This window comes from Carettochelys insculpta, chromosome 4, assembly GCF_033958435.1.
Source record: "Carettochelys insculpta isolate YL-2023 chromosome 4, ASM3395843v1, whole genome shotgun sequence".
In the NCBI taxonomy this organism is placed as follows: Eukaryota; Metazoa; Chordata; order Testudines; family Carettochelyidae; genus Carettochelys; species Carettochelys insculpta.
The window spans coordinates 102,341,415-102,369,345 of NC_134140.1; the positions used below are offsets into that span (position 1 = coordinate 102,341,415).

The 27,931-nt window shown below is 42.6% G+C and overlaps 2 protein-coding genes across 2 annotated transcripts; one reads left to right on the forward strand and one right to left on the reverse strand.

The window, feature by feature from the left end:
• Positions 1-9,109: 9,109 nt before the first annotated feature.
• MAD2L1 (mitotic arrest deficient 2 like 1) lies at positions 9,110-13,987 on the forward strand. Its single transcript, XM_074991956.1, has 5 exons — positions 9,110-9,372; positions 9,628-9,774; positions 10,505-10,625; positions 12,289-12,392; positions 13,422-13,987. The coding sequence occupies exons 1-5, from the start codon at positions 9,300-9,302 to the stop codon at positions 13,592-13,594; spliced, it is 618 nt and encodes a 205-aa protein (XP_074848057.1). The 5' UTR covers positions 9,110-9,299; the 3' UTR covers positions 13,595-13,987.
• Positions 13,988-15,658: 1,671 nt separating this feature from the next.
• RPL7L1 (ribosomal protein L7 like 1) lies at positions 15,659-24,436 on the reverse strand. The gene is made up of 7 exons (XM_074993383.1): positions 24,306-24,436; positions 23,872-23,980; positions 21,830-21,993; positions 21,526-21,663; positions 20,751-20,860; positions 20,332-20,546; positions 15,659-19,914 (listed from the first exon to the last, which is right to left on the reverse strand). The coding sequence occupies exons 1-6, from the start codon at positions 24,356-24,358 to the stop codon at positions 20,338-20,340; spliced, it is 783 nt and encodes a 260-aa protein (XP_074849484.1). The 5' UTR covers positions 24,359-24,436; the 3' UTR covers positions 15,659-19,914; positions 20,332-20,337.
• Positions 24,437-27,931: the final 3,495 nt, after the last annotated feature.

Consider the following 27,931-nt stretch of genomic DNA (forward strand, 5'->3'; position numbering starts at 1 on the left):
TCGGTTTTGAGTATAGAATAAAGACATAGTTATATAGCTATAAAATGTAAAAGTAGATTATTTCCCTTGGTATGAATTTTTAGTTTACAATTTTAAATTAGACATGTCCTTGACATTCTTATCATGATTTTAAAATTGGTAAAAATGCACATAGAAGTGGGTTTGAATTACATATTCTTAAAGCACATAAAGATAAGTGTAATAAATGTATTTCACGAGCTAAATGAAAGGGCACATATTTCATATGTAAACAGTGCCATCTTCTGGTAGTCCAGATACAAATCTCATATAAAAATTCACCCTAATTAATTTGCATCAATATAATTTGCAAATAGTTAGGATCTTTATAAAGAAATTTACAAATCATTGTCCCACATTTTAATTCTTATTCTTCCAAAATGACACGATGTATTCCATTCAAGTCGGTAAGAGTTTTTCCATTTCTTTGGATGGGGCTTCAACTAGTCCTAAATCCATTTCTTCTTTCAAGAAAGAAAGTCATCTGATTAAGTAGCGTTAACAAAACACATGGGCTGCAGTTACACTAGTGAGTTTTGCGGACTGAATTTTGTTGAAAAAAAATGGTAGAATGTCCGCACACAAAATAGCACTTTCGCCGGCAGCATTCTGCCACTCAGCCATGAAGCATAACACTGCTGTTAATAGATTCTGTTGACAAAAGAGCTGTGTGGAAGTTCTGGGGGGCCTTCTCTCAACAGCGCATCCAGAAAAATGGGCAGTTCTGTCTGCTCGGCTTCCAGATGCCTGTTTTGTCGAGAGAACAGCTGAGCAATCCCACCGCTCTGTCGACAGAGTGGAGCGCTCTTCCATCTGGCTTTTGTGTGTGGCCGCACTCTGCTGCCAGAAATTTTGTCAGGAAATCTCTTCTGATAGTGACTTCTGTCGACAGATCATTGTAGAGTTACCATAGCCTTGCAGTACTACTCAGTTTATACATTTTGATAAAATTAAAAAACTCCACTAAAAAGAAATTGACTTAAATTTTGAGTTAGTTATCTCTTTCCAGTTTGCATGGCTGGGGAAGTTTGGCAAGAAAAGCTTGAAATTCAAATTCTCATGTCCGATTTCTCTCATCAGAGACATTGGGAGAGTAAAATGAAGTCTAAGATATCCTAATAGCTCTCAACAATTACATCAAGTTCCCTTTTCCCCCTACAGTTTTACAGTACTTGTCTGAAGCATTTAGTTAATCTTTGGAGATGTAAAACTGTAGATGAAAGGGCATGGGATTAAATTAGTTAGAATACAATCCTATTATTTATATTATTAAAGATGGCTTTAGCTAACCAAAACAGAAATAATTGTTTAAACTATTTTGATTGTTGATATTAAGTTCTGGCATTTATCCTGTATATTCAATTCTACAGAGACACAAAACTACAAAGGAAACCTTTTAAAAACAAACTACATCATCAAAAAAGAAACTGAATTAAGATGAACTGTATCAATAATATATGTCAAGAGGTCCAGAATATCAAATAACAGTAACTTCCTTAGCACTTAATTCAAGAGTAAAACAGTCTATCAATTACATATGTGATCTCTGAGGGCTGAGTACAGTATTTTCACATATGACAAATGTCCAGACATTGGTGGACTATCACATTTACTGTGCTGTGCTCTCACCAAAAGTAATTTTATACTGATGCCACTTACATCCTGAAAAACAATACGTGTACTGAAAAGAGAGACAGTTGCAGACATTGTTCACATGTTATTTCTGTTACACACTGACCACTCCTGATCTATTTTATTTTCTTAATATGAAGAAGCACTTCAACGCACAAAAGCTAAGCTGGTCTGTCTGTTTGAATACCAACACAAAAGATCTCAGCAATAATATTTTAATCAGCTGATGCCAGCTTCATGCCAAAGTGTGCCTGACTACATTTTTGTGTGGAGTAATATGAGGCAGAATCTGCCTCTTACAAACTGCCCCCATAGCCAATTTTCTTTATTCCTCTAGCTCTCAGGCATCGCCATGTTCCCCTCTCCTATAGCCCCCCACCTCTGCTTCCTCCAACTGGCTTCCCACATATTTTAATTGGATCCTCTGGCTTCATGGTTTAGGAACAAAGCAAATGCACTGCATGGACCAGTGGGTCTAGGAGAAATGACAGTTCTGTTATCAAGCTTTCCATATTTGTACTCTCATTGACTGGGAAATTATAACAGGGAAAAACACTGGGTTCAACTGGAACAAATTATATGCCTAGAAACAAAACAAAACAAAACAAAATTGCTTTTGGTCACTAAAGCTGTCTGAGCACCTGGATTCTTTAATTATCCTACAGCAAACACAAAACCAAAATGTGGGACAGGATGCCACCTCTTACAAACTTATCTCCTTTACATGTCCAGTTACTCTCATGACACTTAATTGAATTTTTGTAATGAAGAAACTCCTCTCATGTTGTCTTACAACAACCAACTTGAGACTCTATTGTTTATATAACCATGCTGGTAGATTTACAAACTCATTTAGATCTTCTGTTACCACATCCCATGCAGCTGTAAATCATATTTTGTTGATTCGTCCCAAGATTAGTTTAACTCCTAATCCACTACAGGTAATACGAGGCACTTATTCTGCTATGGATACCCAAACCCCACTCATTAAATGAGTAAATTATGTTCAGGGGTTCAGATATACAGTATTTCACAGCACAGTTCAGGACTTCTCTATACTTCAGTGGAGTTCATACCATTTCAATTTCCATGACCCTCTCACCCTGCTATCTATGCTTTTTGTTATTCAGATTTTGCTAGCTTTTAGTTCACTATATTTGCTTTTTAATCAACACATTAATATGTGTTTGCATGTCTTACGTGACTTAAAAATTTAACACAACTATAATAAGCAGCCTACATTTAACCCTTTTTTCCTTTCTTGTTCTTTTTGGGGCTGCAAGTCTTTTAATTACTTCTTAAACCTTTCTACTGCATAGTATTCTTCAATGCCCAATAACTCTCAATATGAAAAATTTGATATTTTAAAGGTTAAAGAAATACTGTTCTTTATTCACAGTTCAGATGTCCTCTCTATTTTAGGGTGTTTGTGACTGGCAAATTCACTCAGTTTTGTGTATCGGAGCTGTGTACATCTTCATTTATGTCTGTTCTGTGGGGCTCTTTTTCCTTTTTTAAACTTGAGAATTTGTTTATGAATGGGTTTAGCTGATTGCCAGATTCCCCCCACTCCCTCCTCCCACCCGGCACACACATACCCTCTAGTTTTTTTCTTTAGAGTCCTCTGGTTGTTGTCTATGTTCCTTGTTACAAGTCCCAAGATCCATATTATTTTCTACTATTCCTTTAGACCTCTCACTATGTATCCTTTATTGAGGAGACTTTTGAAAAGGAAACCTTATTTATAGTCAATTTAGTCTTATCATAATTCTTTATCACTTCTCCACTTCTCCTTTAACAATATGGCTGAGATATCTTGAAATATTTTGATTCTGTGGCCCTGGTGAATGATGTCCTCTATCTTCCTTGGCTTTTCTCTTTACTTCTTTCTGTTGGAAATAGTATCATATTACAATTATGTCCATTGGGCCGTTCCTAATTCCAGGACAAGGAAAAAAGTTCTCCATGCACCATCTCCATCATGACCTCTACAAAATTTTCCCTGAAAGGTCTTTGGCATTAATAAAACAGGATTTCCATTTTTTCCCTAAATATATTGGAAATCTTTGTGATCTGTTGTTCAACAGCTCATTATTCAATACAATTACCAAGACTTCGCACTTGCTGCTTCACCAAGTCTACAGGCTCAGCATCCTATCAGAGTGTACTCCAGCTCTCTTTCTGATAGGATGTTCCTCCTGATTGCCAGCAATTAGGTGTGCATCTGTTCTTATGTTTGAAATTCCAACAAAAAATCATTAGCATCAAACTTGGCAGTTAACATGCTTTTTTCCAGTGTCACTTTTACTCCTTGTTGTTTGTTGCTGAAACTAACGAACACTGCTAGCCCTCTGATATTTTTTCTCTTATTCATTTTACTCGGTTTACTTAGTGCATAGTTCAGTGTCAACCCAAAAGGAGCTAAAAAGATGGAACTGGATTCAGGGTCAAACGGTCTGTACATAATAATGAAACTTCTCTTGCCAAGTAGAAGCCTTGCAACCTACTAGCCTACTGCAGCAATGACTGTTAATCCCACTTTCTCTGAGCAGGAAAATAAAGTCTCTGCCTTTGCAGGACTGGCATTGCTGCTGCTTTGCTTATTGTTTTCATGGCCTTTAGATCCTAGAAGAGAGAAGCCAGAAATCCAAAACTTGCTTTGTTTCCTTTTTATTTCCTGTTCTCTTTAAGATTTTACAGGGCTGCCCACCATTGTAGGCTCTAAGTATCTTCCAAGATCAATATTTACGGCACATGTTCAAATGCTCTGCCTGCAGGTTAGACCTTTAATCCCTTCCTGCTCTTGCTGGAGTTTATACACCACAGGCTCCAGAAATCAGGTGAAACAGTAGCATAGAAAGCGTGGTTATGGGCTCCTTTTGATCCAAGTGGTAACCCAGGAAAAACTCTGGTATTGGTGCTCATCCACCTTCCCTTTAGCTATCCATATATGCAGAACCACTCCCAGTAGGACTCTCAGGTGTCTCAACAGGCAGCTAGAAAAGCTGCTTGACTCACATGCAACAGGTGATTCCATATGTGAGACATACTGTGACAGAAGTATGAAGGACTGAAGGTCTTACACATAACACAGACATGCTGGTGATTACTTAAGTGATTTGCTATCTGTATTTTGACACGCATGATTAACTTGCAAAATTCTTCAATGTATTTCAACAGGATTGAAACATGTTCCTTAATTTTCCTACCCTTTTAACTGCTGTACTTTCACTTCTCGTGTATGGAAACAAATTCTGAGTCTTGCAGATAAAAAACGGAAATGAACTGGATGTATCCTGGCTATACTGAAAACTGACAGAATTACAGGTCTCTGTGATAGGTACTTCAGAGATGGAAAAAGATTTACTGTATCTTTAATCCATCTCTAAGAGGCCAACAGTATTGTTTCCTATTTGCATTTAGAATATTTAATTCAATCTGGTTTTGGAAGTCACCAGGAGCAGCCTTTCCACCCTCACTTTGCTTGTATCTCCTTCCACAACCCAATACATCTCCCTCTGAAGAATTTCATCCCCACCAGCATGAGTAGTCTGCTAATTTTCATCGCACACCTGCACTACCACCAGCTGCACTGTCTACTCTATGCCAAATGCCTCCTTCCCCATTCCAGAGTATTAAAATATTTCAACTACGTATAAATCCCACATACTGAAATATAGGGAAGAAATAAAGGCACTTCAACCAGCATGCACCCTCCCTCCCCATCTGATGGTGCATGGTTACAGCAGTCCCACTGCTAGGCCCTGGTGCAGATGTTGTTATGCTTGTTTTAGTGGTTCGCATACACCTTGCCCCTCCCCTTATCACTTAGCCAGGTTGCACTTCATTAGACATTTAAAATCCTGGCCTGTACAGGTATTTCCCCAGATTGCCCTACAGAAGGTATACACTATTCTCCCTCTTCAATTGTCAAATAGTTACATTGCTGTGTTGCCCAGCTGATCAGTTTTGGCTGGTGTTGGTTTACTAATCACTTGAATGCCAAAATAATGAAATGTTACCCTTATTGTGTGAGCAAAGGGCAGAAGAACTGTACTTAGTCTGTCCTGACTGAGGGAGTTTCCTGAAATTGAAATGCACTAAGCAGGTGTTTCTGAGGCCGGATCCCAATGGAGAGAAAGGATAGGAACAGGTTGATGATCTGCCCTTCTCCACTGTTTAAAGACAGACTTGATTAGGATCCATAGAGAGTCTCTTCTCAAGTGACTCCTATAGCTGAAGTGTATCAGAGGCATAGATGAGTTAGTCTGGATCTTTAAAAACAACAGGAAGTCCTCTGGTACCTTATAGACTAACAGATATTTTGGGACATAAGCTTTCATGGGCAAAGACCAACTTTGTCAGATGCATCTTTAAACCCTTCTCTGTCATGCCCACACTCATGCATCTGAGGAAGCAGGTCTTTGCCCATGAAACTCATGCTCCAAAATATCTGTTACTCTATAAGGTGCCACAGGACCTCTTGTTGTCGCTATAGCTGAAATCACTGATAATTGGGTCCCACGGCTTAGACCTGTGGTGGGTCAGTGTGGGGAAGAGACAGCCTGGCTTGCACTGGTAGTGAGGTTCCCTCATGGACAGTAGAAATCATTAAGACTTGGAAACTTAAGACACCAACTTGCAAAGGTCACAGTGGTAGACTGCAGCAGAAGATGATGGTGCAAGGTCACTGGCAAAAGTGTGGTGGAGTGAACAGTAGCACAACAAGTAACAGTGGCTATGATGAGGGGTGAGCGGCTGGAGAAATGCCTCACCCACCCAAACCATGTCTCAGAGGTAAATTCATATAAAAGCATCTCTGAATGCTGAGTCCCCCTCTTAAGGACAACAACTGTAAGCAGGAAGGAAAAGTGAGGGGCATGTTAAAAGAACATTTGTTTGTTGGAAAGTAACGTAGTGGCTTTGCTACAGAAGGCTGTATTTGTGACTGAGAAATATAAATATGTTTCTTAGTAGTGTTGGCACGGGAAACGTTATTATATTCTGATCTCATAGAGACATTGTTTTGTAAATGAATGCTTATTGATGTTCTCATAAGGTTCAATATTGAATGCTACCATTGTTAGTGAATCCTCCTTAATTTTCAGTATTGTTTTGTTAATGAGATCCTGTTCATGTTCTATACGACCGAATAACTCTACCTTCCTGTAATTTACTTTTTGTTATAATCTATTGGTACTTGACCTCCTGCTCAATAGGGAATTACCAGAGCAGAATGGCATAAGACCAGTAAGAATTCAGTTTGAGCTGGGGGAGTGGATAAGGGAATTATGAGAAACTCTCCCCTGGTTTGTTGGGAGGGGGTGAACAAAGGAGGAGAGAGGTATAAGTATTGCACACTGCTTGTTGCAAGGTGTGCAGGCGTTGAGGAGAGATCCCCCTGCACCTTACTTGGCATGCCAAATAAAGATTCTTCTTCCACTCTCGGTGTGTTATTGGGCCAGCGTTGCATACCGGGCACGAACTGCCACTGTGCCACCTTAAGAAGGAGGCAACAGTAGCCCAAGATTTTTAACATACATTATTTGTCAAGGTCATTATCTCACATCATTGCTATCTTGAATGGTCATCATCTTGGGGTATTTCTGTACTAAATATTTGTATTACCACTAATTTTTACACAAAAATGACCATACTGGGTCAAACCAATAGTCCCTCTAGTCCAGTACCCTGCTCCTGCTCCTGCTCCTGCCACTGCCAGGTTCTCCAGAGGGAAAGAAAGTAAGCAACAAAACAGGCAATAATTAAGTGATCCATCTCCTAGCATCCAGTCCAGGTCTGACAGAGACTAGGGCAGGGGTGGGGGAAATCAGCCCCAGGGGCCATGTCCAGTCCACCAAACATTACTCTCCAGCCCACCCAGCTGATTAGCAGTGGATGCATACTTACAGAGAGCAGCATGTATCCAGCTGCCTCTCACCTCACCTTGTTCCTCTTCCAGCTGAGCTGCTCCCAGGATTTTCCTACTAGCTGTGCAGAGAGGGGAGGGGAGAGGAGCGAGAGTAGTGTTGAAGTCAGGGCATTCCCCTGCCCCTGTGCCCCATCTCCGCAGAGCAGGGATCAGTGAGAGGGAGCCATGCAGCAGAGCTGCTCCAGTCTGAAGCATGGTTGGTAAGTGACTCACTCAGGAGTACAGGGGAGGGGGAGACAACAGAGCAGGACACATTTCCCTTAAAGAGACAGACGGTGGCTTCTCTCAAAACCTTACTCAGCAGCAGCCAACACACACATTGTCACGCGTACCCAGTCTGCCACACATATACTGCAGCACACACTGAATGTATGTCACAATGCCTGTTTCTCACAAAGTGTTTCTCTTTCATACTCACACACTCTGTAGCCCCCCATGTCCAGTCCCTCTGCCTATGGCCCTGCCCCTTCCAGGAGGCCCAGAGTCAGCCTGTGACCAGTATCAAAATGCATGGAGCAGCCCCTCTATGGAAACGATTTTCTACTCCTGGGCTAGGGACACTCAGAGCATGGTGCTGCATCCCTGCCCATCCTGGCTAACAGCCATTGATGGACTTACCCTCCAAGAACTTATCTATTTTTTAAACCTTGTTATAATTTTGAGCTTTACAACACCCTAAGAGTTTGTGAAGAAATACTTCATTTTGGATTTTTGAAACCTGCTGCTTGTTAATTTCATGTGGCGCTCCCTACTTCTTGGGTTATGCAAAGGATTAGAAACATTTATTTGCTTTCTTCACACCAGTCAAGATCTTATAAATCTCTATCATATCCCCACTTAGTTTTCTCTTTTCCAAGCTGAAAAGTCCTATGCATTTTAATCTCTCCTCCTGTTTCATTACCTCGTCATTTGGGTAGCCTTTCTATGTACCTTTTTCCAATTCCAATGTATCTTTTTTGGGAGAGAGCTGACCACATTGAACACAGTACACAAGAGGTGAGCGTACCAGGGCTTTACACAGCAACTTTGACATTTTATCTTCTCTAGCCCTTTTGCAATGGTTCTCAATATCCCAGGAGCTTTTTTGACTGCCCCTGCAGGTTGCGCGGGTATTTTCACCCAACCAACCACAAGGACGCCAAGATTTCTGTCTCAAGTGGTAAAAATAGTTCATTGGGAACCCAACATTTTGCACGTATGGCTAAGATTGTGCTTTCTAGTGTGCATTGCTTTGCACATACAGCTTCACAGGTCTCGCCCCTCATTGGCTCCGACACAGGAGGTACATCCGACCCCCGACCCCCACGTCAGTTCCTGGGGAAACACACACCTTAGGCTGCAGCTTCCCCGCTTTGCAGCCACAGCCCTTCTCACGGCACGCGCATGCTCCCCGCGTGTGTGCAGCTTTCAATTCCCCCCCCCCGCTGTGTGACGCACGGCACGCGAGGGTTAGGGGGAGGGGGAGCAGAGCACGCGCTACAGCCTCCCATTCCCCACCCCCACTGGCCCACAGAACGCGGACAGCTTCGGAGCTCCCGCCAAAGCAGGAAGTTACTGCGCCTGCGCCCAAGGAGGGCCGTTCCAGGAGAGGCGGTGGCGCCTACAAGAACTGTTGCCATTGGCTAACGGGCGTGCGCCGGCGCGGCCGCTCAGGGGGCGAGCAGCGGCAGAGCCTATGAGGCGGCGGCGGCGCCCGATTTGAACGGGCCACCGCGCCATGGCCAAGCAGCTGAGCCGGGAGCAGGGCATCACCCTGCGGGGCAGCGCCGAGATCGTGGCTGAGTTCTTCTGTGAGAGAGCTGGGAATCGCGCTTGGGGGGCCGGGCCCTGCCCCTGCCCCTGCCCCGGGCTACCGCCGCGCTCGAGCAGAGTCGGTGGGGGGCCCTCTACGGGGTACGCGCTGCCCCATGAGCCACGTCTCCGCCCAGCTCTTCCTGGCTGCGGCGCCCCCCCCCGTCCCAGGCTGGTAACGGTGGGGGAGGCTGCGCGTGGTGTTCCCCGCGGGGAGGGTGGAGACCAGTGACGAGGCTCTACCTTCCTTTCAGCTTATGGCATCAACAGCATTTTATATCAGCGTGGGATCTATCCCTCGGAGACCTTCACGCGCGTCCAGAAATACGGCCTCACGCTGCTAGTAACCACGGATCCGGAACTTAAAAACTACCTGAACAACGTGGTGGAGCAGCTGAAAGGTACAGCAGGTTAAATGCACCGAGATGGTGGTTCGTGCGATTGTATGAGCTTCGGCCCCCTGTGTCTTCCGCACGTAGCATAAACACTGTCATGATTGCAGAGTGCGAGGTGCATATACTTTTGTGACAGTGCCTGATAACTATCTGGGGGATAGCCGTGTTAGTCTGGCTCTGCAAAAGCAACGAGGAGTCATACAGAAATGTATGAGCATAAGCTTTCAAGCTCTTTGCCCACAAAAGCTTATGCTCATACATTTGTTGGTCTATAAGGTGCCACAGGACCCATCGTTGCTTTTACCTGATAAATGTTTTATTTATATTCGAGTTAAGCCATATTCTAACATGCAATATGTCCTATCCAGCACTCTCTGGGGCAGAGTTACCTCTTGGAGGTCCTCACCCTTTAGAGCTCAAACGTGAATTTATTATTTAAGAGGTTCCATCTAACATGTCTGTTCAGCTTGCCAATTTACATAGCCATCTTCTCTGTGCCACGTTTTTATATTTCTAAATTGGCTGTTAGTGCTGGCGTGAATGTATGCTTTAGAGTCTGTCGCTAACAATATCCTTAAGATGAAGACTACATACTAACTGCTTTTCCATAGTGATACTCCTAGTGCAGATAATAATGTGGGGTTAATGAAAGAACTTTATATTATCATCTGTACTTCTTCTAAGTGATCTCCTCTTTTACTTTGGGGAAGCTTAACTTCTCTTTTGCTTCTTTCAGACTGGTTATACAAATGCTTAGTACAGCGACTGGTGGTAGTTATCTCTAGTATTGAAAGCAGCGAGGTTCTTGAAAGGTGGCAGTTTGATATTGAATGTGACAAGACTGCAAAGGATGAAAGGTAATGCATTACATTGTTATAAATCCTTCCTCTTGATTCTTGCTAGTAAGTGATTAGGTGCAAGTGATTAAGGCCTTTTTGTATTTATAAACTGTGTTGCAAGCTTTAAAAATGCTCAGGTGCAAGGGGAATACAAACCAGCAGAGATCTTTGACAGCTTTATTTGTAGTTTGGTGGTAGTTAACTGGTGTGCTTCATTCTAAATCAAATGGAAAAATTTTGAGCTTGGATGAACATGTAACTCTCATTTATTTAAATAGTGTTAGAATTTACCAATTTTTATTCTTGTATAAATCTGTAGTTTATTTTAGCAACCATTATAGACTTCAGGGGTGGTATTGACATACAGTAAAACCTCAGTTTATGTGAGCATTATGTTCCCCCACACCCTTGCATTACACGAATTTCACGTAAGTTGAAGGACAGCTTCTTTCCCCCAACAGAATGCACATTCTGCAGCTGGAGCCATCTGGAGCTCTTTCTTGAGCTGTAAATCTGAGGTGGGGGGGTAGCTGGGGAGGCTAAGCCTGGCAGTGGGTTGGGGCCATAGGAGCAGGGAGGTTGGGGAGATTGAACAGAGCTGTGCACTGAGGGTTTGAACTGGGGCTGGGAGCAACCACAACTGCCACCTCTCCAGGGTGGAGAGTGTCTGCAGCTGTTGCTTCCATGGGGCTTGGTTGCAGCTGGGAGGAGCTACCCCCCCCAGTGGGGGGTGAGCTGGGGGTGTACAAGTGGTGAGGTGGGGCTGAGCTGGGGCTAAAGAGGCTGGAGCCAGATCTGTGGAGGTTGGAGCAGGGTCCATGAGGATGGTGGGCAGGGGGCTGTAGTCAGACCCCTGTGTGCCAGATCAGGGGTTGGAGCCTGAGCCCCATGTGGGGCTGTACTGCGCTGGGGGCTGGGAGCTCCATGTGTGGGTTGGGGCAAGGGGGGGTGTTCCTGTGGGTAGCAAGGGATTTTAGCCTGAGCCCAGCTAAAACCCTTCTCCCTACCTTCCCAGAGTGGTGCTGCTGTCAACTAGACAGGAGTACTGCTCTGGGAAGGGGGTTTTAGCCCACCTGGCTGCACACAGGGGCAGGCAGCTAGGCAAGCTAAAAGCCTTCCCCTTATCTTCTGAGAGCGGTGCCTAGCACTACTCTGGGAAGGCAGGGGGAAGAGGCTCGTAGCCTGCCTAGCTGACTACAGTTGCAGGAAGCTAGGTAGGCTGACAAGCATGCATCTTCGGGTCGTGTAAAACTTGCATTAAAGCAAGTTTTGCACAACCTGAAGACATGTAAAGCAAGTGTGTGTGTGTGTGTGTGTGTGTGTGTGAGAGTCTCTTTTTTCAGTTGCTCCTGTTGAGAAGCAGCTAAGAGTACTAGCCCATGAATTCCAGCTCACAGGGAAATCCAGACAGAGGCTGGTATTTTTAAGTATTTGTGAGGTTTCATGGAAGAACAATGAATAGAAATCTTTAAACTGTCATTTGGTTATATTTTGCAAACCTTGATCACGTACCTTGTATTGCACTACATAGTATCTGTCCTTCTAAGATATATATTTCTTGCTGGAGGGAAGGCTGTATCTTTTATTATACAGCAAGAACAGCAAACATTAACTGAGATGTGGATTTGGAGAACTTTTTCCATTTTCATAAGCTTTTTTTGACAACTTAATACTCATGTAGTGCACCAAGAGAGAAATCTCAGAAGGCTATCCAGGAGGAAATCCGATCGGTTATCAGACAAATAACTGCCACTGTAACATTTCTGCCTTTGTTGGAAACATCCTGTGAGTATTCCAAACCTTTGTCTAACAAAATACTCACAACTTATTGTGGGGGTGTTGTTGTGTGGTGTGTGGGTGTGGGGGGTTTTTTTTTTTTAAACTTAAATCTACATGAGACTGCCACCTTCCTATTGATGAGCAGTACACTCTTTATGTAGAGTTAAAGAACAATCTCTTTCAGTGCCCGACCAAGGCCATTCCACCTGCAATTATATAACATTCCCTGTGTAAGTTGTAGGTCTAATTTTGCAAATAAATCAAATTTACATGCTTAACTGAAAAGCCTTTATTCAAATGTGCTAATGGTTCTAAGCCCATGGGGTCTAATACACTAGCCAAATGTAGCTAGTTGGCTTGAACAAAAATATATTTTCAGAATAATGTGGATAGTTTGCTATAGCCCCAAGCTGGACACCACAGTTCTAAGCATGTTATCTCCTCCTCCTCCCACTGAAGTACTTGTAAAGTTGTTCCTCTTTAAAAAAAAAAAAAAAAAAAAAAAAAAACCACCCTATTTCTGAATTAAAATTAAACTCAGTTTAAGCATACATGTGATTTTTAAAAAAAAATCATTTTGCCTCCTATGTATTCCAAAACCAGTCTCCAGTAAATAAAGACTAAAGAGACTTAATAGCAAACTACTAGTCTGAGGATAAATTGGGAAATAGCTATCCACATGAGGGATGATGGTTTTGTAAAGTTAAGCCTTGGTACTGCAAATACATGAATAACTTTTGTGCACGATATTCTGCTTTACAATACAGCTACTAGACTGCTTAAATGAAGTAAAAAACTGAACAATTAACACTCATTTGTAGATTTGTTGTTACAAAGTTGTGGGGGGGCTTTTTTGGAGCCTTAAATAGAAGATTGAAAACTTAGTTTCCATGTTTGTTTTAAACATGGAAAAAAACATTGTTTTCAACTTAGTTTGGAGTGGGAGAGCATTTGGTCAAATGTCTGGAAATTGTGCAACCAAAACTTCTCTGCAATGCAACCATAGTTGTTGACTACTCTCTCTTCTGCTTCTAGGTGCCTTTGACTTACTCATTTACACAGACAAAGATTTGGCAGTGCCAGAAAAATGGGAAGAGTCGGGACCACAGTTTATTGCCAATTCTGAAGAGGTCCGTCTTCGTTCTTTCACTACCACCATTCATAAAGTAAATAGTATGGTAGCCTACAAAAAGGATTCCTTTCCTTGACAGAAGGAATAATGCAGTCAGTGTCCATAAACAGCCTTCTTTTATAGCTGACATTATGAACTTTAATTGCAGTCTGAAGAGTGCTTTCTCTGAGTTGGTGGGGTTTGTTTTTAACTGGATCTTACTTGAGTTTGGATCAAAATAATAACAAAAGAAAGCAATTCTCTTGTTCACATTACACTGTAAGCTTTGCTGTGTACTTGACCTACTGAGATTTAGGAATGTGGCAATGTCTTGTACTGAAAAGTGTGCTAAATCCATTCTAGACTGACATTGCTCTGGGCCATCCAAACACTTAACCCATCTGAAACCTGGATGAAAGAGACTGCCTGGAGATAATACATTTACAATTGCCATTGAAAATATATTTTGGGGGGGGGGGGGCAATTGTTACCTAACTTTCAATATGACCTCATGTATGAGGTCCAGAGTATAACAGACTTCTAAAGATATTCTGTTACTTTTGTTCTGACAAATAGGGATTATTCTTAACAGCAGCTTAGATAGTGGTATTAAGGAAGATGATCCTGGAAATATCTACTGTTTGAAGTCTCAGCTATTCTTCCTGCCTCTCTCTTCCATGATAGAAACTGTAAAAATCCTTTCCACTGTATAATAAGGTGTGGATGTGACATATTATGGCCTATACCAAGATCTTGGGTATTCTACTGTATAGTTCATGTCATGTCAATATTTGTCTGCCTGTATTCAAGTTTTATAGAATAAAGCTCTAAAATTTTTGTAACAGCTGTTTACACACTTTGTGCAGTGCCTGGCAACTGCAGGTTTCATGCTTCTTAAATGATGTCCTGATGTTTGCAAGTCCAAAATACTTTCCTCAGACTTATCATTATCACAACTTTTTGGGTGTTTATCTGTTAGCTGTGTAACTCTGAACATAATTGAATCTTTTTTCCAATAAGCTCACAATTCCAGTACACAAGATAAAGATGAATGGTATTTGCTGTATAGTCTCAGGCTGCTTCTACATGTGCCCTTCCTATTGGAGGGCATGGTAATGAGGCAGTTTGAAGTAAGCAAAGGAGGTTGACATGAATATTCAGCACCTCATTAGCATGATGGCAGCCACAAACTTCAAAATGCAGACTGGCAGTGTACATGCAGGCAGCTTTGAAATAAGCACACCACTTTGACATTCCCTTATTCACAATTAGTTATGTGAATAAGGGAATGTTGAAGTGGGGTGCTTATTTTGAAGCTGCCCTTGTCTGCACTTCAAAATTTATGTAGCTGCCATTATGCTAATGACGCACTGAATGTGCATGTCAGTGCTACATTTAGCTTGCTTCAAACTGCCTCTTTACCATGCCTCTGCCTGACAAGAGGGGGTGAGTGTAGAAGCAGCCACACTGTTGCTTTGTATAGATTCATTTGCTTTGTATGTGTCTTAATGTTTACCCATACAAGCACACTGAAGGACCTCAAGTTTGTTAGATAGTGGACCCCAAATTATGTGAGTTGCATTCCTGGGCAAACTGATAATTTAAATCTCACACAAGTGAGGGGAAGCTAGGAACCAGACAGCAGCCTGGGTCCCCTGGGCTTGCAGGAGCCAAGAAACTGACTAGCACTGGTCTGTTTCCTGGGGGAAGCCAGGGTGAAGCAAGCCACTGGCTCTCTGCACACCCTAAGCAACACCTGGCCACCAGCCTCAGCCCACTTGCTGTTCCATGTGGCTCTTTGCTACCAGTGGAAGGGGGACACTAGCAAAGTCTAATTCCTGATTCTAGAAACCAGCCAATGGGAGCAAGAGCTTTTTCTGGGGATGAGGGCAGGAGGTGAAGCTCTCGCTCCCCTGCAAGGATAGGGGTGGGATAGAAAGGGTTGATATAGCTGAGCATTGTTTAAGCACCAATGCAGCAGGATCTGCAAATCACGTGAAGATAAACTTCTCAGCATGCATATTGCTGCTGAAGGTTAAAGTATTTCAGGTTCCTCTGGGCTCAGGTAGCAGTTTTTCAGAGAATGACAAGGATCTATAGGAGGATCTGCTACAGCCACCACCCCCCCCCCCCCCACCCCAAAGGAGCAGAGCAGGGAGATGTGCTGGTCAGTTTCCCCTGTCCTGTCAGCAGAAGGCAGGCCAGAGCCAGGTTCTCAGCTGCCTGCCACTCAGACAAAACTGACCAGTGCATTCATCAGTTTTCTGGCTCTGCTGAGTTGTGTGAAATATGATTTGTGTGCAGTTGTGCAAAAACCCAACCCCCAAATAAGTCAGATGTCTACTGTAATGGAAACTGTAGGTCCAATACAGAGCATCTTAATGTAACACTGACTTGGTTTTGAATGCCCTGGGAAGTTTTCAAAAAGTACTGAGTCTGGTGGTATTTTCAAAAGCCTCTCTGCATCTTTAAGCACATACCTTTAGAAACCTGGACACAACTGATTGTTCCCTACTGCAACAGAAAAAGTCTTTGCCTCTCCAAGACTAACTGTCTATGGACAATGCAGGACTGGGTAAGTCTTATGCTAGTATGCTGATATAAGCCAATTTGGTTCTATGTAAGTACAGCTGTAACTGCTGAATTCACTGCTAGTCTAATGTTTAAAATAAATACTGAATTGAAGTATTCAGCAGAGTTTTATCCCAACATTTAATCATTCATATACTGCCTTTGAAAAAATATTCGAGGCTAGCTCTGATTTATGCTTCTGGTTAATATAACTAGAAATATGAAACATGCACAGTTGAGGTAATTCTGAGTTCTGGCACATTGAGAGGAAAAATTTTTGTTGAAGATTAGGAACTGTTGTAACAAAACCAAACTAATTTTATAAGTAGAAGGTAGAAATGAAAAAGTTACATTTTAACCCTTCCCCCTACCTGAATAAGGCTATCTCTTATTTTCCTATTGTACACTGTCTGTTCTGTAGTTTTAAACTTCAAGTAGCAAAAACACTGTTTTGTTTTTTTTTTGTAAGAAGTCTCACCACTTACATTTCTGCTGGACAAGCTCATGCTGATAGTGTGTGCAATATGGCCAAGTTAGAGTTGCTCCAGTAAATTTTTCACTGTCTTCAGGTTTTATATTTGTAACCCTGTTGCATTAAACTAGTTTTTTGCATTCCTTGGATGTAGCTGAATTATTAGATTAAAAAAAACTAAACGCTACTCCTACAACATCTTGTATACTTTCCACTAGAGGTCCTCAAAGCTGTAGAGCTTAACTGACTGGCACTCCTGAGAAAATCTGGGCGGCTGCAATGGAAAAGCTTTTTGCTCATCCAGATTCATATTACATGTATATCAGCTATTTCATGGAGATAATATTTGTGCCTTTTCAGAAAATGTTAACTAACCCTAGGCTTCCAGTGCTAGATTACATCTTCACTAGCTCTAACAAAGCATAAACAAACAATCAGCTATAGAAGGATTCCTAGAGGGAAGAAACAAAGACTAAGGTACATCTATACTTACAGGGAGATGGAACCCTGGAAAATGGACAGTGAATGATTCCAGGGTTCCAGCCTATGTCTACACTTTCAAAAAATTTCAAAGGTGTCATGCTAAATGGCCAAATTGAAGAATACTAATGAAGTGCTAAAAAGAATATTCATCACCTTATTAGCATGGCACCAGCCACAGCACTTCAAAAGTGCCAGTTTGCTCCCTTGCAGCTTGTCTGCACTGAGGTCCCTTTCAAGAGGACCCTGCCTACATCAAAATCCCCTATCAGCTGAACATCCATAGCCCAGTTCTTCTCCCTACTTCTACCCATTTGCTCCTTTTTCCCCCCAGCTACTACTGCTCACTGTTTTCTTTCTCCCTTCTTGGGAAGTCCAAGTCAGGAGGGACTCACCGGCAGAGTGGAGATAAATTCATGGAGGATTGGTCCATCGCTGGCTATTATGCAAAATAATCAGGGATGCAAGCCTATGCTTTGGATATACCTCTACTGCCAGAAGCTGGGAATGGATGACACAGGCTGGATCACTCAATAATTGCCATATACCATTCATCCTCTCCGAAGCATCATTTGCTGACACTACTGGAAAACAACATATTGGACTAGATGGACCAAAAGTTTGATGTAGCATGTCCATTCTTATAATCCACATTGCCTCCGGCAGCTTATAATTATAATTCTTATAATCCACATTGCCTCTGGCAGCTAATAGCCACGCTTGAGGAGCATGTCTCCAGTGCACTATGGCAGGATAGACTCAAACCTATACTCAACCACCTGAAGAGAAAGCACTACACTTCAAACAAAAAAAAAATAAGGGAACACCTCCTCATACAAGTACACCCAAACAATTCACTCAGCTGGTGTCAGCTGACAATTGCTCTTTGCATTCCTAGAGGCTTTGGAAATACCTTTTCATAGTGAGTCATTTTATGTAAAAGAAAAGAGAATAAGTCACTCAGAAGTCTGTCACATTCCAATGTTCAAAACTACCCCTCTACACATGTTTTTTTTTTTATTAGGAAATCACAGTCAGATTGAGAATATATTCTCAGTATGTTTTATTTGATCTTGATACTTATTATAAATCTCAACTGCACCTGCCAAGCCAGTCTGGTAGTTCGTACATTTTTCACCAACTAGATTTTTCACTCTGTCTTCCGCCATCTAATTAATTTGTCTACACCACCAGAACAAGTCTGACTTAGGGAACCTCTCTCTCTTTTATAAGGGTTTGGCACACCTGTTTGCATGAGCTTTAGGTTCTAAATTCACCAGAGTATTTATGGTGTGTCTGGACCTGACCTTTGTGTATATATTGCATCCAAAACGTTAGTTTGCAGTGGTGGAATCAGTCATATTGGCATGTGACTGAAAACAGAGCATTAAACTGTACCAAAATACAGAATAAAATCTGAATGCTGGATTAATACTATGTATGATCTCAAAATTAGATATTACTTGGTGTCTAGAATTTTCTCTATGTGTAGCACAAGTATGGCCAAGTCATCACTATTTGGCTATAATGCCCTGCTCTGCACTATATTTTTTACTGAAAGCTATCTAGTCCAAGGAATATCCTGAAACCAGTTAAAGGTGATTTGCAAAGTTTTGCATTTGTTCACTTTAGTTTACAATACCCACGATCTAAGAAGATCCACTTCTGCTTGATTTATCCAACATCCTGCTGTGATTACTGGTACCAAAGTTACGTGAAAAGGTCACTTATTTAACTGCAGCTGTCTCTTCCCCTCCTCTTTTTCACACACCAAGAACACAACTTACTCCCCTTCTGAAGGGGTCAGGCTGGCAAAGCCAGCAACAAGTCATGCTTAGAGGCATTTCCTTTGCCAATGACCACAAGCTAGCATACGCACTCCTCTCCCAGAAGTGTGATCCCACTTAGTTGCACACTGAGATCAGGACATCACTTTCCAATTTCTTATAGCACTTAGTTAAGGGCTAGTCAGTTCCCATGTTTAGTACAGGCAAAGCTCAGTTTTACTGAAAACTGCTCTCCTGAATTCCATTCTCCTGGCTGGTTTATTTAATACACATATGCTAACCTCAATCTACAGCAGCATTTGTCACAAGTTCACTTAAAAATATTGAGTAAAAAATTACTTTATACATCTTTAGTCAAGGAAATAAACGTCAAGCAGAATTTACTTTCAGGGAAATGGTTAGTCCTTGTACAGTCTAATTTAAGAGAATCTAAAGGGCACCCTGTGATCAAGCAGAAGAGGATCACCACTTTCGCAGTGGGCTGAACATGCTTTGGATGTTTCAAAGATTCTAGACCATCCTTCAGTTTGTTTACCGATAGCAGCTTGCCCAGCAACAGCGGTTTAGGGATACATTTACTACAATACACTCTTCAGCCTTAGCTGTGCATGAGGAAGGATATACCTATCACCAGGGAACTGTTATACTAAGGGAAATTTGTATTTAGAGGGAAGTGCAGCATCCGTAAAGAAAACCATTCTATTTGGAAGGGCTGAAACACAAGCTCCTTGGACCTAAATCAGCTGAAATGAAGGATTAAATAATGGTGGTAAAACCCTCAACTTCCAAACACCTTGTCTGCAGGTACAAGTTCATTCCAAAGGACATCTTTCAGAAGGAAGATGGGGTAAAACCAACAAAGTGTGTTTTAGTGATGTCTGTTTCATCAGCTGTACAGGGAAGCTCAAGTTCAAGTCACTTCTTGCTCATATTTGAAAGCAATTTGACTTCTTTCTGGAGAAGGAACAGTATTAAATTCATCTCCCTCATCCGTGATTTCTTCCTTGAAGGCAGAAGTTGGCAGAGACGTACTATATTGCTCAGTTTCAACAGTTTGCAAAAAACAGATGAAGGAGAGAAAAAAACCCTAAAATCCTCATATGGACCCTAGAGAACAAGAACAAAAGGTATCAGCTTTGTTAAGAACATGATAAAACACAAAAATATCTTGTCCTTAAAGGAAGAATTCAGTGAGACTGCTGATGTCTAAAGGAAAAATACAGTGGTAAATATCAATCCACCCAGTGCTCTCTTATTTATAAAGGGTACCCTGAAAAGTTGTAAGTGCTTTATTTGCAATCTAAACATCTCCACATTGACACACTGCCACCTTTTCACTTCAAATTCTCTGATTTCCCACTACTTTGACAGTCATTTCTCTTCAATCAACAGTCAAGCATGAGGAGCTCTCCACTCCACTGTAAGGCCAGTGCAAGTTATTTTTAAGAAATGGGTGACTTGGTTAATTTGCAGAATCCTCAGCAGTCAACACCCTGATGCTTGAAGGAAATAACCACTCCTTACCTGACTCTAGTTCAGCTGACGTATGAGCTTGTTGATTCCATTGCCTCGATACCCAGGTTTGCCTATCTCCTTGAGGAAACCCACTTTGTTACGTGCAGCATGGCGAGCAACAGAGAGATGAAATGGCCATAAGAAGTTAGTGATTTCTTGGAAATGCTGCCCAGCTGAATAAATTTCATGAATGAGATCTTCCAGGCAAATGACATCACACTTTCCTGGGTAAAGAAGAGCATATGTAAATAAAATCCTTCTGCACCTTACTACATACTACCTCCACATTTCCACACAAATCTTCCCTTGCCAGCTCCCATTTCCCTCTTTCAATGAGAAGCAGATTCTCACAGATCATAACACAAACCATTTAAGTTACAGCTCCCAACCTTCCCTCAGTTCACTGCCCTTAAGGTCCTTTTTCTCACCTAGATGCTCCTCTATCAGAGTGTTGTCTGTCAGAGGGACCCTCTTCCTGTTGATCTTTGCTTGACCTCGTTTCAGGATGAGCTCTCGTACAGATTTCAGATTGGGATGTCTGTATCATAAAAAACAGCTGATTAACAGTGCAGCACTGAGTTAGCCAAGGGACTCTTCTATCTTACCTTATGCGCACAGAATAAGCAGCAGTAGTATTTCAAGCACATTTAGGCTGTGTCTATGCAGGCACAAATCTTCGAAACAGCCATATTTCAAGATTACTAATGAGGCGCTGTATTGAATATTCAGCACCTCATTTGCATTCGGACGCTTCCAGCTGCTTGTGAAAGTGTGCAGCTACACGGGGCTCCTTTTCGAAAAGGCCCTCAGTGTAGCCTATCAGTGATCGGAATAAGGGGATTTCGAAAGGTGAGGGCCTTTTCGAAAAGGAGCCCCACGTAGCTGCGCCGAGCTGCACGCTTTCGAAGCGCCACAGCCAGATGCGTCCTAATGCTAATGAGGCGCTGAATATTCAATTCAGCCCCTCATTAGCAATCTTCGAAATACGGCTATTTTGAAGATTTGTGCCCATGTAGACACAGCCTTAGAGAAAAACATACCAACACAATTTTTAGGTATCAAGACACCATAGTTGTGAACTATGATGAAAAGAAAGCCAACTAATGATTTTGTCGTATTGTAGTATCCAGAGGAAGATGACAAGAAAGCCACTATGAATAATATTTATAGCTTACCACTGTATTATGAAATCAAAGTACTCACCCCCATGCTACATAAGGATCCACAATGCGCAGCATCTTCATGGAGGCTGGAGTCAGCTTAATGAATGTGCCACTGAAAATCTTCCTCAATCGCAGCATCTCTATTACTCTCCGCACCCTTAGACTCACCCCTTTAATCCTGAAGAAGAGACACTACATTGATAACTGTACTCCTCTCACCCAGGCATGACCCCATGATCACTTCTCGGCAATTTTCACTGTAGGAAGCATAGATCAGTAAATGAACCCAGGCAATTACAGAGCTAACCAAAGAAAAGAAGGATATGGTATAAAAAGTTCCTTACTCTGCAATCCGCACAACAAAGGCCAGTTTGTGTCCCTGAGGTAGAACCATTTGCCCAGGTTTCTGTTCTAGGCGCTTCAGCCGGACCTCATCTCTATGTTTGCGCCGTGAGTCTCGAACAAATGTTTCAATACGTTTGAATTGTATCTGCTTCCCTTTCTGGTGCTAAGTACAGAAAAACGAGAGATAAACCTTAACAGAATGTGTATGAAAGACACGTGATGTCAAAGGAAGAAAGTGAGATTTAGGGTCTGACCGAAAAAACTGTGAAGAGCACAAGGCCAAACTCGAGACAATGCTCCAGGGTTGTGTGGAAAAAGACAGACTTCAGCTGTTAGCTTCAATACATGAGAGACTGCCTACTGAACCTCTTAGCTGCGCAAGTTACGAAAAAGCAGAAAAAGAGAAAAGCAGAGCAAATACCCTAACAATCTATTAGCAATGCAGGTAGCTGTGAGTGAGAAACTAAATGGAGCCCTGTCTAACCAAAAGCGAACAGGGTTCCAAAGTTAAATATATTACAAGACCAATGCATAGAAAGCCATAGCAACATCCTTCATACACGTCTTAAATTATGGTAAATGACTAAACCTAGACAAAATTTTTCATCCAAAAACCTTTTTCACTGAAAAATACATTTTTGAATTTTTTCCAGATTTTGGAAAGCTATTTTACTCAAAAGAAAAAGGTTGGAACTGTCCAAACGCTTGGTTTTGATCTTGGGGACCAGTTCACACACCAAAATGAAAAAGGCAGGTGTGATGGTCTCTCTCAACGTTATTAATCAGTTTATAAATGTGAATACATTTATATAAAAACTAATATATTTCAACATTTTTAATGAGACTGATGAGCCTCACACACAGCAGCCAAACATGCTACACCCCTCCTTATGAAATTTCATGTCATTCCCTGGAAGGGGGCCACCTCCCAGTTTGCTCACCCCTGCTCTAATCAATCAATCACTCATTCTCTCGCCCACTGACTAATTTTTTCATATAAAATAGAAGAGCAGCAGCAACCAAAGAAACAGAGACCCACTCCAGAATACTGCTGTAGATTAGAGCATTCATCTGAGAGGAGAGAGACCTGGAGTTCAATTCCCTGACCTGATTCAGACAGATTGAGCTACTAACCCTGGATTCCCCACACGCTGGGTAAGTGCTCTAACCTACTGACCAAGGAGGTGGAGAGAGAGGACTAACATTACTTTCTCTTCCTCTATTCTTCCTGGAGAAAGTGTTGTTTAGGCATCTAACCCCAGGACAGAGGTCATACTTGTGACTCCTGAGCAGATGTGCCAATTCAGTGGTTTGAGCAGTGGCCTGCTAAACCCAGAGTTGAGCATTCATGCCTTGAGGAGGCCATTTAGGGGTCTGGGGCAAACAGATTTTGAAAAAAAAAAAAACTGTCAGGGATGGTGCTTGGTCCTGCCAAAAGGGCAGGGGACTGGACTTGATGACCTGCAAAGGTCCCTTCCAGCTCTATGAAATGTGTATCTCCTTGTATCTGTATCTAAATTTGGACCAAATGGAGATGCTTAAGTCCCTCTGAAGGGTGGGGCTTCACAATGCAACCTGTGCCTACTTCTTATGGTCTGCAGAGAGCTCTCTAGTCCATAAACTGTAATGTAGGCCCCCAGCCCTTCTTTATCCAAGATAGTCAGGCTTTTCACTGGCAATTCAGCTTGGTGTTACAAAGAGGTAAACTACAAATACACACAACAACACCGTCCCCAGCTCCCTTACATCAATCTCATACCCCGGCAACTAGACACTGTGCTTCCTCCCACGACTATCCCCTCCATAGCAACCCCGCCCCGACATTCACACTGCAGAACTGCACAGAGAGCCCTTCCCCAGCAGCATCCCGCAAAGTGCTCCCCAACCTCCCCTGGTGTCGCTCTTGCAGCCGCCGCAGACTTTGCTTTAGGAACCTCGAACTCCGGGACTCTTGGCTGCGGCAGGAGCAAAGAAGCAGCTCCCTTGGGCAGCCTGGGCCGGGGGCGCGCGGGTGGGTGGCTGCAAGTCACAGGGCTCGTACCTTCCTCTTGTCCAACAGCGCCTGCTTTGCCTGGGTGGCCTTGAGGGCCTGGTACGCCTTCCTCTTCTTCAGCAAGTTCTCCGGCACCAGCGGGATCTTCCGTTGGGGCCTGGCGCAACCGGAGACGGGAAGCGAGACGCGTCAGGCCCCCGCAGTTCTACCCACCAGGCAGGAGTCCGGCTCAGTGACTCCTCAAAGGCCCCCACCCCGCTGCGCTTGCAAGGGCCATGGGCGCAGCCCGCGCTCAGCGCCGGGCAAGTACGGGACCCACCACACCACGCGCACGTGCGTCCTCTCCCCGCCCAACGGCAAACAGACCCCCCCCCCCCCGGCAGCTCCCGCCTCACCGGCGCCTTCTCAGGAGCGCCCCGGACCCCGCCCCACATCGGAACACGAACCCCCCCGCTACCTCCTCCATCCCATCAACCACTCACTCCGGTTCTGCCATGTTGCCTTCCCTGTGGGCCACGGACGGGAGTTCTTTCATTGCGCATGCGCCTCCCCTGCTACGCGAACTCCCTATCACTGCGCATGCGTTCGGCCAGTACCACCAGCCTCTCTGTCTCCCTGCAACCCGACACTTTCTATGGTTTTGCTCCCAGGCCTGGAGGACTTCCCTCTCTATGGTTCGGGACTTGGGGCGGGGCTGCTGTAGGTTGAAGGTGGGAGAGGAGTTGCGTGTTGGTCTGCGGCTGCATCTCGGCGTGGGAGAGAGGCGCTGTCAGCGTCACGCGCTGGGTACGTGTAACATGAATCTAAAGTTAGGTTTAACTATGGTTCATATGGATCTGAAGAAGTGGGTCTGTCCCATGAAAGCTCATCACCTAATAAATCATTTTGTCTTTAAAGTCTTCCATTCTGTTGCTTTGTTTTGTTGGAGTACAGAGTAACAGGGCTACTTCTCTGTTACTGTGTTACGCTTAAAGTCGTTATCTGCCCTCGTGAGTGCTGGGTTAAACCCTGAGCGTTGGTGACTGCCTGTGTGGGAGAAGGTGCAGCCCCCCAAAGAAAAAATACTCCTCTCACATGCCTAGAACCTTGGTCCTTCCAGGCAGCAGTTCCTCCTTCAGCTGCTGCACATCCCTGCCTCCTGCTCAGCAGGAATAGGAGGAGCCAGGAGGGAAAAGTCCTGGGGGATGGGGAAGGCACTTGAAGTGGTGCAAACCCCAAGCATTCCAATAGGATGTCAGCCCCCTCAAAAACCACATCATTGGTTTACAAATCATTTTAACAATATTTTTTATTTTCATTTTTTTTCTGTTTTGAAGGCTTTAAGATTCACTTAGGTGATATTTTCAACAAAGGCTAGAAACTGAATTTAAAAAAAACCCTTGAGATTCTTACCTAATTGTGTGTTTCCAGCAGCTGGGTCTTTAAGAAAAGCCCACAAATATTGTGAGATTTGCAATATGTTCAAAAGAAGTGGCAGCATTGGGAGCAGTCAGAGAAGTATGGTTTCTGAGAGGAGTACGGGAAGTGCTTTTGGGAATCACTAGGCCCTATGGTTAGAACCATACAGTCTCATTAGCTGGAGTTCCTATCTGTGTCAGACATGGGATGCCCAGAACACTACCAGGATCTACCAGCCAGGTTTGGTACTCCACCATGATGGTGATGCCACAAGAGAGTGATGCTTACACCTGGAATAATGTAACAATTATATTGTCAGGGCAGACATTATAGAGAATCATAGAACGCTAGAACTGGAAGGGACCTCGAGAGGACACTGAGCCCAGTCCCCTGCCCTCACAGCAGGACCAACCACTGTCTAGACCATCCCCCGTAGATGTCTATCTAACCTGCTCTTAAATATCTCCAGCGATGAAGATTCCACAACCTCCCTAGGAAATTTATTCCAGTGTTTAACCACCCTGACAGTTAGGAAGTATTTCCTGATGTCCAACCTAAACCTGCCTTGCTTCCGTTTGAGCCATCAAATCACAGAATCGTAGAACCATAGGGCTGGAAGGGACCTCAGGAGGTCATCTAGTCCAGCCCCCTCCTTCAAGCAGGATCAACCCCAACTAAGAACAGTAATTGCTTCAGGTATGTCTTGAATATTTTGGGGAACCAGTATTCCTAAATATTTCATAGATGAGAATTGCAGTTGAAAGTCCCAATTTGAGAAAAGACCTTTGTGACCATGTTTGTTGCTGCTTAATATTCTTAATTTAGCAATTTCATAACCTGAGAAAGGTCCAAAATTGTTAATAATGGTTAGAAGGTTTAAAATGGTGACCTCAGGCTTAAACACTAATTCAGAAGTTTCATCCACATTGAACATAATTTTGTGCTCTATTTCCACCCCATTGATAGCCTGGATAAGTTGATTTACTCGAATAAAAATGGCTAAATGTTCTAGAGCTAAATCAAGCAGAAGAGGAGAGAGAGGGCAGCCTCACATCAAACATCTCTGTAATGGAAATGGGGCAGAAATAATACCATTAGTAACTACTGTGGAAGTCTGGTAAGAGTATAAAGGCTTAATCTGAGCAATAAACCGGTTACTTAATACAAATTTTGCTAGCACATGAAAAAGATAGTCCAAGGCTGCATGGTCACAGGCCTTTTTGGCATCTGAAGAAATGATGGCTATGGAGTCTTTAAACTCTCCTGAAGTGACAATATGAATCAATTAACACAAATGAGCTAAGCCACATGTGTTACAAAGGAAGCCTACCTGATTTATGTGTATTGCTTGAGAGAACTTTGCCCAATTGCGCAGCAAGAGCTTTTGCTAAAATCTTATTGATAAAATTGACACAAAAAATTGGATTGTAATTGTTACATAATGTAAGGTCTTCAAAGGTTTAGGAATAGCTAAACCTATCTATTGTTTTAGTATAGGCAGGAGAGTTTGCTCATTCTTGGCTTCACTGAACTTATTTAATAATCTAGGTGTTAAAATTTCAGGGAACTTCTCGTAAAATTTATCTGGGAACCCATCTGCATGATTTCTGAGAATCAAAAATCTTGGCTGAGACAATCCACTAAAATGTTATCTAGGCAATCTTTACTAAATCCTTTTTGGCAAAAATAGTTTTGAATAAAACTGTTTACATTGTTTATTAATTGTGCTGTACACAATTTATTGTTACCATATTGAATAAAGAAATTTTATTTCAGTTAGCCTTTTGCTTAAGCCTGTATGCTAACAACTAGTCAACTCTTTCACCGGATTCCCAATAGTTTTACTTCAAACAAAAGAAAACAGACTTAGACTTTTGGGACAGAATTTTGATTATTTCATATTTTAGCTTGATGAGAGTTTGAGCTTGGGTGTGGAGGAGGCAATGCACAGACTACATCAAAGGTGTTACTTTCCTTAGCAAGGGAGTCAATTCTGCATTCTCCACCTTTCCTTTTAAAAGTTACATAAGAGACTATATGGCCTCTGATGAAGGCTGTAAAGGCTTTCTAAAGTGCGGAAGCAGATGAAATAGTGGAGGGCATTTGTTTTCAATACAAGTTCTAACTCCTGCCAGACAGAGTGTACAAATGATGCATTAAATAGCAGAGAGGTATATAATCTCCTCATTAGTTAAGGGTGCATGCCATTGAGGCCTAAAAGACATAGGTATAGGAACATGGTCAGATATAACAAGAATACTAATGCCACAATCAGAAACGGAATTGATCAAGTCTTGTGACATTAAAAAATAGCCCAGTCTTGAGTATGTCGAATGAGCTGCAGAAAAAAAATGTACTATTGTCCCTAGTCGTAGTATTATTCAATTTCCACACATTTTGTAAACCTAAATCAGCCATGTATATCACATATGAAGTATGTGACAAATATGTGTATTTTGTATAGGTACACAAGATTTGTCAAGAACTTGGTCCACAGTTTTGCAAGATTGGCAAAGGTGTTTACAGAATTGCCAATTTCGGCCAGCAGGACAGTAAATCTACTCTCAGAATGTAAACGTTCAACTTTTAGTGTTGAATAACAACACTTTGCATTTCAGAATTAAAGCAGCTAGAACTGAGAGGCCCACCCTTTCTCCATTTTGTTTACAAGCTTCAAGTTATGTTAGCTGTGTCCCCCTGAGCATGACAA

Bases quoted from the DNA above. Each gene is read 5' to 3' on its own strand.
- MAD2L1 (XM_074991956.1), top strand. From the start codon at position 9,300: ATGGCCAAGCAGCTGAGCCGGGAGCAGGGCATCACCCTGCGGGGCAGC. The intron at 9,775-10,504 runs GTACAGCAGGTT...TGCTTCTTTCAG, and splicing joins CGTGGTGGAGCAGCTGAAAG to ACTGGTTATACAAATGCTTA. The intron at 10,626-12,288 runs GTAATGCATTAC...ATACTCATGTAG, and splicing joins AAGACTGCAAAGGATGAAAG to TGCACCAAGAGAGAAATCTC.
- RPL7L1 (XM_074993383.1), bottom strand. From the start codon at position 24,358: ATGAAAGAACTCCCGTCCGTGGCCCACAGGGAAGGCAACATGGCAGAA. The intron at 21,994-23,871 runs GTACGAGCCCTG...TTCTGTACTTAG, and splicing joins CGCTGTTGGACAAGAGGAAG to CACCAGAAAGGGAAGCAGAT. The intron at 20,861-21,525 runs GTGAGTACTTTG...TTTATGATACAG, and splicing joins GATCCTTATGTAGCATGGGG to ACATCCCAATCTGAAATCTG.